The following is a 12,528-nucleotide window of genomic DNA, read 5'->3' as shown; positions in this document are numbered from 1 at the left end:
TTGCACATAATTAGACAGTATTATGTTAGGGTTTCATCACTTGGGTATTCAATGAAAATGTGGAAAATACAATCACAATGATTCAGTGACTATTCATTGGGAACATTGATCCATAACTCGATAAACAAATGATTGTGTACATAAATGAATGACAGGTGTGTTGGCAGACACTTTGGATGGTGGAAAGAACAGCTAGTACATGGACCCGGATGGTCCAGTCGGAGACTCTGAGAGAGAGGACCCTGCTAAAGGGTACAAAAGTGCACTTTTTGACATTGTAGAGTGCAGTTGCAGTGAGAAGACAGGGAAGTGATTGGAAACATAGATGCTTTAACTCATAACATTTTAGGACGTATCAGATATCCTGAAATGATGTAAAGAAAACAATGTAATCCCTTCCTCTCTCTGTCATTTGCGCAATTTGCCATTTCAGTTTAACAGTTGAAAACAAATGGTTTAAGGGGTTAAATGGGTACCTGTGAGGTAACTTGTCATTGGGCGCAGTATATAACCTCTGCCGACTGGAGGGATTGTCTCTGGGATAGGTTATCATTGACCAGGGGTAATATAACCTCTGTAAAGCGCTTTGAGACCTATCGCTGGTATAAAGCGCTATATAAAAAAGCAAGTATTATTATTATATTATTGTTAAGGCTGAGATGATAGATGAGCTGAGAAGCAGACAGTGTTGCATTGGCATTACAATTCACACAACAACCAAGTACTGTTTCCCATATCTTGAGGATACCCCATGTCTCGTCTTTATTTTACCTTGTATGTGCTGAGATGTCTCATGCCCTTAGCAACATCCATACCAAAGGAGAGAAGTTCATGGGGTGGCAAGGGCTCCACTGGACCTTGGTCCCTACGACGGCTTCGACAGCGTCTTAAGATACGCAACATGTCACCCCTCGATACGTACTGCAGCACTAAGCACATTTGTCCTGTTGACATGTTTATAAAAAAAACAAATAATGCAACATTTGTATCCATCTCGTCACACACGCCCTTTAGTAAGACTGATGTTCATTTTTCGCTACTGGCCACTTCTGCACCTTTCAAGGTTATTAGTCTGGAACATTAACATCTGTGTTACTTAATCAATTCACCAAGCCTAGCAAAGGAAACGAGCTTGGAAAAGAAACTTCCTCAGCTCAAATTTCCAGTGATCTACCACGAGAGCCAAATAAAATTCCCAAGGCAGGGAAACTGTTATGGCAGTGGTATTGAAGGGCGCATTTTTATATGAAGTTATTTACTTTTCAAATACCACATAGAGGTCTTGCTATGTTTTGCATATTTAAATCATTTCTTAAAAAAACTGAAGAAATCATTTGCAGCTGTTGCAATTATGGTGTTCGAAGTAGACGAACATAACCTTGTTGACAAAATGACATCCAAAGATATTAACACACCTGAGCTTGAAAATATCTACTTTGATAGTTTCTTCACATAACAGTGTCAAACATATCATTACACGCACATGGGTACCTGGGGGTACATTGCAAAAACTGTTACCAATTTTTGAAAAAAAGATTTATTAGGTTTATTATTAGGTTATTAAAGGTTTATTAGAGTGCATATGTTATGGGCAGACAGGTAAAAGAGGAGGGGAGTAGCTAAACACATACACAGGTAATATCTCAAGAAAGTGTTTCACTTTTTGAAAAAAGTTATAACAGAGCTGTTATAAGGAGATTTCTTTTCATAATTTAGGTAGGTGTCAGCTTTGCATATATAGCATTATGACCAGATGTTAGTTTGGTCACTAACTGGTTATTTAAGCCACAGTCTAATCATTTCTTTCTGAATGAGAAGGAAACTGTACTAAACCTTCCACCAGTAACGTCAATGAACCGAGAAGATATATGGTAAAGGAGTTAGAATACTGATGAACAACAACTTGCTTTCAGACTCTCATGTGCCCCCTTCCATTCCCTCTACCCTCAAATCTCCCCCCCCCCCATCCTTGCCCCCGTTATCAACAAAGCATTGTCATTTGTCATCTATGCAATACTTACTCTGTTCATCGATGAGTTTGAAACAAATTCCCATCAGAAAGATTATGTTAGGATGTCTTCCTACATTTCCCAGAACCTCAAATTCTGTTCTCAATTCTTCCATCGATAGTTTGTCACGGGGGTCTGTAAGAGAAAAGGATGGTACCTATGCAAACTTTTTACAACCATGCAAGATATATTAGAAAACATATGGCACAAGAAGACAACTTGAAACATATGCAGGCATTCCATATAAAATGTTTTTGTTTTCCCTTGTATGGTCACCATCACTTGCAACACATATTCCCCTTGATCAAAGCTACCAAAGGTTTCCATGGTACTGTAGAAGTACTTGTTACAAAATAAATAAATCATAATAAACTTAATATTATCAGGTAATTTACATGCATGCTAACCTTAAAGGGTCTATACAATGAATCCGAGAGAAGCATCGCTTGATGGGAGCGAAATGCCGTGTTCAAATCATCACTATGGCAACACGCTGAAACTCGACTCCCAGTAGTGTAAACAATGTATACAGAAACTGAACCTACATGATACAGTAGTATACATGCAGTATGTGCAATATACACACTGATCTATGGTACTGTATGTAGCAGAGTTTCAGTTCATCATATACAGCGCTAGCTAGCTTGCCGAGTCGTAACGCTCGTACGTACTATAGCAGAAAGAGTTCATTACAAATACATTCAGTTGTATGACCTAACCTGGAACATACATCAATTTAATCAATTAAATCAATTTATGCCTTGAAATTTTCAAGTATAATATTTACGGCATTATATGCTCTACTCCTGTAATACCAGTTTGCTAGAATTTGAGCTTCTGTCTGATGAATCAGTACTTGCATTTCAGGTTCATTATTACCTCTGTTATCTTTCCTACAGCCTATACATGGTAATGAATACTGTTATTCCATCTTCCTTCCCTCTTTGATATCCTGAAATGTTGGAGTCGTTAATTTGTAGGTGGACTACTTTAACTCACACTGACTTTTCTAGATGGGAGAGTTCCCTTAATTTTACACAGCTGTTCATCATTCGTTCATTCCTCATTTACATTATGACAAAAAAAAAAATATCATGATGAGACATTCACATTTAGATCTGTACCATAGCACCACTGGTGGGATCTTAATGTCCAGACACAATTTTTTAATGTTTTCAACTTTTGTAAAGGTAAAAAAACACTGTTGCACATAGGCGTAGGAGGCGGGGGGCTGGGGGGGCTGCAGCCCCCCCAACCAATTATTTTTGTGAAAATTCGGGCAATATGCTGAGAATTTTTCGGGCACCTACTGGAAGAATAATAATTTGCAGTGTGTTTTTCAATTTTTTTTTTGAAAATTCGGCAATATGCTAAGAATGTTTCGGGCATCTACTGAAAGAATAATAATTTGCAATGTGTTTTTCAATTTTTTGTTAAAAATTCGGGCAATATGCTGAGAATTTTTCGATCACCTACTGAAAGAAGAATAATTTGCAATGTGTTTTTCAAATTTTTTTATGAAAATTCGGGCAATATGCTGAGAATTTTTTTCGGGCACCTACTGAAAGAATAATAATTTGCAGTGTGTTTTCAATTTTTTGGGTGAAAATTTGGGCACTATGCTGAGAATTTTTCGGGCACCTACTAGTGGCGGAGCGTCCATACAGTCAGAGGGGGCGGATGCCCCCCTGACGGACTCAAATGGACTGCTGGCGCCCTTTTCAGCTTTTTACCACTTTCTACTTATTCGCGATTATTGACTTTTTTATTGCGCTCTCAAATACCTATTGACATTTGTCACATTTTGTTGGTGCAATTTTCTGGCAAATGGCGATGACACCTATTTATTCTTCGTTTATCTGCAAATAAGCTAGGCCTGGAAAGGGTCATTTCCGGCGATCTAGGGAGTATCTTTACTCAAAATTTTGTTTTTCTACGCTCCGCGCCAACCAGTGGTGGCGCTCCGCTTAGATAGTGTCGAAAGCGCCCCTACAGACCATTCTCTCCCCCCTGGCCAAAATCCCTAGCTCCGCCACAGGCACCTACTGAAAGAAGAAGAATTTGCAATTTGTTTTTCAATAGCTAAACTTATATTATTATCCTTATTGTTGTAACGAATTCCCCAATAATTTTAACCAATATGGAAGGGTAATAACACGAAAAATGATTGATGTTATTATTATTGGCAATAAGCGATGAATGCCTATATATGATATGCACATTAACATGTGGAACGCGCGCGGAGCGCACGAAAAATTTTGGTTATATTTTTCGGGCAAGTGGTTACAGCCCCCCCAAATCAAATGAGGCTCCTACGCCTATGCTGTTGCATGGACCCCATCACAAATTTGAGATTGGGGTCTAGGGGGCGCGCATCAGACCAAGTTTTCAGTGCTGTAGAAATGTTCAGTGTTGTAAGAAGATTTGTCTGATTATTGAGTCGAAATGCAGGTGGACGGGTAGATATATATATCACATAAATCGTTATTTAAAAAAAAATATTCCACAGATATGAAATATTGCTAGGAAAAACCACTCAAATTTGTGTGACTATGGTCTCAGCCAGAATGCTCCTGATACCAGTAGAGGAAGGAGGAGGGGTGGCGGGGGGTGCCTCGGCAACTAATTTTGATTAATTTTCACTCTGTTTTGGTTCCACCACAAATGTCAATTACAACCCTATTGAACATTGTCTGATCCTTGCCTTCCCCACCCTCTCCCCCTCCCCCCAAACCCCTTGTCACTGTCAAACCTGTGTTGAGTATACCCTGCACAGTAGACAGGTCCGTTACGGTATAAATGCACAACTTCTGGACTTCAACTCACCTTTGATTGTTTTCACGGCTACTTTGACCCCACTCCTGTCCGTACTGTCCTTTGTGAGCATTCCCTCGCATACATAGGAAAATTCACCGGAGAAGAGAATCTTTCCCACGGTAAGCCTCTCAGAGAACACCATCCATCTGTCCCTCAGATGCCCGTATTTTGGGTTCTCGTGTTTGCTGTAGACGGTTGATGGAGCCTGTATAGAAAGACAAAGGTCAAAACAAAATTTAACGAGTTAGTGATCATGAATACAGACTATACCTTGTTGACAAGTCCATAATCTGGTGGAAAAAATACTGTAGCGATAAATTATAGATGAAAGTATCGGAATAGATAATTTGATATTTCCACCAAACATTTCACCGTGAATAACGATATTGAAGGTATAAACATCAAAGTGGAAAAGGATTTTGCAAACTGGTGCAATTCCAATTTATTACAAACAGATGGTATGCCATTGGCCTAGACTTTCTGATTAAAGGACATTTGGGTACCAGAAAATAACCACATTAGTTTATTGTTCCATCAAAATCTCATTAGTAACTATGAAATAAGCCCCCCTCCCCTCCCACCCCCCCAAAAAACGAAGACAAAATCTCAACACTGTGTTGGGGTCCCTGAATTACATATCAATATTACATAGGTTGGGCAGAATAAGACAGAGCATCACAAAATACAACATTATATATCAAAAAATAAGGTATACTTTTATCCAATGCAAATGCTAATTTTGATATTAAACAATGCCTCTACAAATGAAACAAAAGAAACCAGAATGCAAAATGCATTGAGGTTTCGATGACTTCAATGCACTAGACTTCTGCTTGTTAGTATAACCAGAACTAGCTGTTACAATAACACTATGGCATGCTAACACAGGTCAGTCTATACGTGGTTATACACACCTCCATCAAAAACAATAGGGTTCTTGTACTCAATGTTATGAATCCGCACACCAAGTATTACAAACCAAACCAAATCTCTAATAACTTCGCACATTAAGGTTGCAGAGGAGTCCACTTATGGCCAATTTAGATTGGAATTTGCCCACAAGACTTCAAAGAATCAACTTGAAAGAAGCTTATACAGGTCACTGGAGGTCAACCTGAGGTCAAAGGTCACCCAAATTCAGGTCTACTATTGTATTACAATAGCTTAAGTCCCAACCTTAATGGACATTTGGTTCTCAAGTTATTGCAAAAATACTAGTTTTGACCCCTGATTGACCTTTGTTGACATTGGATCACATGACTGTTATGTTTTGAAACAATCCCTTACCCCATTCACAACTAGTCCCAAAATATCAACCTTGTCACACCCTGTCAATGGTAGTTTCACAAATTATTGAGAAAAACTAGGCCAACATTGTTACAGCCAACTCCATGGAGTGAAAGCAAATCTCAAGTTCACAGGTGCTTGACCTAGTTTCTCCTTGGCAGCTGGCCAAGAAATGTTTTGAAATTCGTGGTACCTGTGCAACCTTACATCCAACCAGAACTACCAATGATCTACAAATATTTTCTAGAGAAGGCATGCTTCGCCATTCAAGTGCACTATTCCATCAAAATCACATCAACTCTTTAGCAAAATATCCATACGGATGAGTCACAAGTGTTGAAGTAGCTCTAGCACTTTTATATATCTATGGTCTGCAAGCAAGCCTTGGAAGACACTGTACATGTATGTAGATATGTACATAGCAATTCAGGACTTCTAGCGACACACTTAAGTCAATGGGGATATTGTCGCGAGTTCAGATTCAAATCTACGGATGCCCGTAAGATCATTTTCAATTGTCAGTAGGCTCTCCTGTTCTTATGAGGCGAATCGCCCATGTCATATACTTATCGGCTGGACGATGGGAGATACCGTATATTATGAAAAGGTTTTTACAAGTTGACCCCTGGTGACCCTAAATGACCTTCGATATCCACCAAAAACGATAGGCTTTTTGTACTAAATGTGGTCAACCTGCATACCAGAAATGAAATCAATCCAAGCTTTGCTTCTTGAGATATCATGTTTACAAGCTTTTCACTATTTGACCCCTGGTGACCCCAAGTGACCTTTGACCTACACCAAAAACAATAGGCTTCTTGTACTCAATAAGATACTCCTATGTACCAAATATGAGAACTGTCCAAGCTTCCCTTCTTGAGATATCGTGTTTACAAGCTGGGCGTCACAAACGCACGCACACACACACACACATACACACACACATACACACACGCATGATTGCAAAGGTTACGATTATCATCGAAACCAAAAATCATTTCCATTTCAAAGACCTCGTGATGACGAGTTTCATTGTTGCTCAATGTGTGATTTTGCATGACCTCCGGAAGTGAATTTTTGTTCTTCTTTTAGTTTCATGCACTTTATCTTTCCCTTCGTACTTCATCGTCAAATTACACTGCAGTGACTTTTATAAACCATTTCAGTGTTTCATATGTTCATTAGTTATATTTTGACCGAGTTTTTTTTTTAATGCATGTGTAATAGCTTTAGCTTAAATTTCATGTTATATATAGACACAACCAGATGAACTTTTCATCAAAAACTAGAAAAATATGTGAGCCTCTACGAAAAAAATTACTAAATCCATACATCACACTGAGAATACTTTCTGAAGCTAGTCACATTCATAGGATTTATAAATAGGTAGAAAACAAAGAGAAAAACCATGTTGAGTATTTTTGTTTATTGGTATTAAACATGAGATGGAGATTGTACCATGCCATAAACTTGTATACCTAGGAAAATATGTGTGGGGGAGTATATAGAGCAACAACAAAAGAAATGCATTGGTCCATCTCCCATGCCCTCTTGAAAGCCATTTCCATTGCTGCTAACATATAACTTCATAGTTTACAGTTTTAGCACATTTCTGAATCCTTATTACACAATTTGTAAGACCATTTGAGAAAACCGTGGATTTCTCCTGAATGAAAAAAAAAAAAAAAATCGATGGTGCTTTGGCCGGCCATTTTATGGAAAACACATCAAACTGTCTTGCAAGTTTTCATTACTATTCACTGATACATTTAGGAGCCCTTGGTCATCACTGTTTAATGTCACTTGATCATACAGTACTTTGTCAATATAGAAACGACATCCTGTTACATATTTCTTATGGTGTTTCCAATTGCTAAAATATTATAATCTTTTCATATTGAAAACTAGAGCACCAATGGTGCAGAAGCTCATACCTTTTCAAGCTGAAAAATGTAGGGCCCACAAAACCAATTTTGGGCCCATGAGGGATAACCCCCCCCCCCCCCCCCCCCCGTTAGCAGAATCCTGGCCACACCACTGGCTATAATTCCTATTTTCCCCTTTAAATCCTATTTTACCCACTCTCTCAAACAATACCACTGGCCTACCCTATTCAACTTTCTCCCCTCTACCTTAGCAGACATAACAAGCACTCCCTACAAGACATAACTTCACAAACTGCCTACATACCTCAGGCTCAAAGAGTTCTAAGAATCAGCAAGTGCTGATTGGCTATAGGGCTCTCATGCTTACAGTTCAACAGTTAATAACAACTCCCAGTCCTGCTTTAATTCCACTAACAGCCTCTGCAGAGCTTAACCACAAATGTAAACAAACACTGCAGGGATTGGGAGACAAATTAAAGGAGCTTTGGCAAAAAGTGAAGGCTCAGATTTTTTTAAACAATGGGGATTAATTGTAATTAATTAACTTTTGACCAAACATTTTTAGGCATCACCTTATTCATACACAATCCAACAATCATCAGTTCAACTTTGAATATGATCCATCAAAATCTTGAGGAGATTGAGATATTTGAAAATATTACAAAGAATGACCCCCGATGACCCCCTAAATGACCTTTGACCTCAATTTTCCGAACACCCCTCTTAACTCTCATCCCGAGGAACATTGTGACCAAGTTTCATCATAATTGGCCATACACTGTACGAACAGGAGCAATTTGAAAATATAGGGCCGCGGCCCGGGCCACAAAAGACCCCTATAGTTGATCTTTGATCTCAAATTCATGAACACCCTGAAGGTAAAACTACCATAGCACTATCGTGACAAACCCTCAACATCGTACCATGGAATCTGTAGGAGAAGAAGCATTTTGCGTATTTCCACAAAATGGCCCATTACGGCCCACAGGTGACCTTTGACCCCAAATTTTGGACCATCTCTGATGGCTCTATACCCAATGGTCCTTGTGTCCAAGTTTCATGAAATTCCATCAAACACTGTGCGAGTGGGAGCGGTTTTACCAATTGCTGACGGATAGAGTGATAGACGCCGCACTGTAACAATAGCTCACACCAGCATGCTGGTATGAGCTAAAAATGGGGGGGGGGGAGGGAGGGGCGCGGGCAAAAAAACAGTGTAGTTGCCATTTTTTGACATCACAGATTATTCAGCCATGCATGAACTCATCCAAAATCGATTTTAACAAATTTCATTATTTTTATATATCAACAATGGAACAAGCATTGATGCTGGGAGTTAAATCAATAATGCACTGTTTAGCTCTGTATTATACATCATTCTTTTTCCTTGTTTTAATATATTTATTTATTTTATTTATATATGTATTTTATCAATTAAACCTCAGTTTTCATTTATGTACATGTATGTATTTTAGATCATTCTGCAAGCAGGAACTCGCGAAAAAGCCATCATTGGCTAATCAAAGCCGCAAGCTGACCGAAGTCAGTCTCTTAGATTCATATTTTAACGTCCATGATTATGAATTGTTCATTGTCAACAACTCTGTAAATGGACGACATACATTAATCTTGGAGTGACTCGAACTCGGGACCTTATTTGCACCAACCTTAAACTTTCTTTTGATTTTATGCAGAGATTTGTTAGACATCCTGACGAATATCATCCAGAGTGTAAGTGACTTTTTCCAAATGAATTAATTTGATACGCTGATGAATTATGGGTGGGTAAGAAAACCTGGTAAAATATGTATGGTATTGGAGAGTCTCATGAATCTCACACTGAATGATCCCTCTTTTACACTTTGTAGCTGAAATTGTGACTGGTTTTATCAAAATTTTGAACTCACATTTGAGAAGTAATTGTCAAAGTATCTCGTTCCAAAGTTCTCCACGTATTCTGACCCGTAAGGCGGCTTGGGGTGGAGATGTCGCCAAGTAGTGCAGTAGCATAATAATAACATAAATATACAGAACAGTGGCAAGGAAGCTGTTCCCAAAGCCAGGGTTGAGATCGTAACAAATGTCAGGGTGTCCGGCTGTCAAACAGAACAATAAAAAACACAAGTTTAATTATTAAATATATAATATACGTAAATAATAATATTATATATAATATATGTAAAGAATTTAATAATATTGAAACAAGAAAAACCAGCCAACATTGTTAAAATGTAAAAAATTATTATTAATAATGTGAAAATGAGCACAAGAACATTAAGAATGTTGCACCTGGCAAAAATTATGATCAGAAGATGATAAGACTAACTGGGAATGTCGTCAAGGTGATATTATTAAAAATGAAAAAAAAATATTATTAAATAATGTGAAAATGAGTACAAGAACATAAAGAATGTTGCATCTGAGAAAAACAAAGATCAGAAGATGATAAGACTTACTGGGAATGTAGTCAAGGTAATATTATTAAAAATGTGAAAAAAATATTATTCAATAAGGTGAAAATGAGTAAAAGAAAATTAAGAATGTTGCATCTGGCAAAAAATATGATCAGAAGACTTACTGGGAATGTCGTCAATGTAATATTATTAAACTCATCGTGTGTCAAGCAGTCAAAGGTCACACCACCGTAACTTCTACAGTGAGGTCGGCTGTTCGGACAAGGTTCCGTTTCGCAAGGATCGTTGTACTTGTCACATCGAAAACCTTTTTAATATCAGCAAAATTTCAGAGATTTAGGAGTTCATATTAAAACAAGGCAATAAACAATGTTGTATTGAATCGTGATCCATTTCACTAAATTTCAAACAGGACTAAGTGACTCGAACAAGTTTGCCCTCATAAAAGGAATGAAATGATTTGATTCCACCATTCAAACTTAAGCACAATGATTCAAGCATCCAGTACCTGTACAACACAACAGCATACTTTAAATCAATAATACAAAAAATGAGGTGACGCCTAATTACTGTACAAAGCATTTTGCTTTAGGGATGCACCGGATCCAAATTTTTGGATCCGGCCGGAACCGGATTTTACCGGATAGTACATGAAATCCGGCCGGATAAAATCCGGCCGGAACTGGATTTTTTCATTACACAAAAGAAAATCATAAATAAGAAGTAGAAGTATGAAACAAGGAGCAAATCTTAGGTTAGGTATACACATATTATAAAGAAGGTGAAATTAAGACCCCACTTATGAGATTTAATGACTTGAAGTGGTGTAATCTACATTCTTTAATAAAATAACTACAATATAATTGTGGACAAGCTTGATACAGTATGTAAATTTGTTTGCTGGCAAAATACATACTACCTATGAAGTTTGTTTTAAAATGGGAAGCTACATTTCACAAATCTCATACTTTATACTGAATAAAAAGATTTATAATTGTTGTAATAACACTACTATCTGGATTTAGAATTGTCTTTTATTATTCATTATTTGGTAACAAATTTTTACACTGCAATATTATCTGTAAAAATAAAATAAAAAAGGCATTGTATCTGTCCAGAAGTGGAAGAAACTTCTTATCTATCTTTTATCTATCCTTTAAAATGGAATAGAATGTTCATTAGAACACTTAATGATTTAGGTTTTTCATGAACTTTTAGGAACTTTCATGTTGACAAGAGATATCTCTTTCTGTGAGAAAATTAGATACTGTTTTTTCTGTGACTGGCACCCCATTTGTTGGAAACTCTGCTAGTCCATTGCTTCATCTATATAAAAGTGCCAAGATTACAATTTGTTTATTGCCATGACCACAAACAATGAGTAACAATTGACAGCTTTCTAGACAGGAAATGGACTGTAGTGGTCCACAAAAAGATCCATTGTTTTGACTTCTTAAGGTCCTAATGCACATGTTTGGATTTTGGACATTTCATTTCATGCAAGTGTTTCTCTCTGACAAGTAGTAGTGTTAATGAAAGTTATTTCACTATAAGATTTGGAATATGGCTTCCTCATTTATTTGGAAGCATTTCACTGTTCAGGATCAGGCTGATGAAATTGCAGAGTGTACATTGTGTATATAGCTTCATATTATTACAGTAGTTGTATTATTTTGATCTTTAGAAACAGTGGGTCAGACCATTGAGAAAATTAAATTACACATGTTAAACCTAATTTTTCCTTACTCTGAATGTTTTTATTAATTTTTGGAAATAGTTTACATTGATTTAAGTTAATACCAACACCTTTTTAAGGAATAATTCAGGCCAGATTTTGCAAAAGATCCGGCCAGATTTTGCAAAAGATCCGGCCGGATTTTGAAAAATATCCGGCCGGAACCGGAACCGGATAATTTCTCACTATCCGGCCGGATATCCGGTGCATCCCTATTTTGCTTAAAGTAAATGTTCAGAGGGCCTGTTGTTCTATTTTTTTTACCTACACAGGCTAAATGCAGTAGACATGGGCAGTTTTTGACAATTTTTTGTTTTTGTTCTCTTTATATTTACAGTAAGTGTCTAATATTTTCACTCCCATGAAAAGCCTCTGGTTGA

The 12,528-nt window shown here is 37.4% G+C and overlaps 1 protein-coding gene across 4 annotated transcripts in view; it reads right to left on the bottom strand.

Moving 5' to 3' along the window:
- The window catches only part of LOC139977204 (uncharacterized), a 47,957-nt gene that overhangs the window by 9,250 nt on the left and 26,179 nt on the right, over positions 1–12,528 (bottom strand). For all 4 annotated transcript variants that reach the window (XM_071986461.1, XM_071986452.1, XM_071986449.1 and 1 more), the window contains 5 exons: positions 10,578–10,720; positions 9,907–10,095; positions 4,836–5,031; positions 2,022–2,144; positions 772–944 (listed from right to left, as the gene is read on the bottom strand). In XM_071986461.1, the coding sequence (XP_071842562.1) occupies positions 772–944; positions 2,022–2,144; positions 4,836–5,031; positions 9,907–10,095; positions 10,578–10,720 (824 nt within the window). The remainder of the gene's footprint in view (positions 1–771; positions 945–2,021; positions 2,145–4,835; positions 5,032–9,906; positions 10,096–10,577; positions 10,721–12,528) is intronic.

Source organism: Apostichopus japonicus, chromosome 2 (genome assembly GCF_037975245.1).
Source record: "Apostichopus japonicus isolate 1M-3 chromosome 2, ASM3797524v1, whole genome shotgun sequence".
Lineage (NCBI taxonomy): Eukaryota > Metazoa > Echinodermata > Holothuroidea > Aspidochirotida > Stichopodidae > Apostichopus > Apostichopus japonicus.
This window is presented reverse-complemented; position numbering and strand designations above follow the sequence as displayed.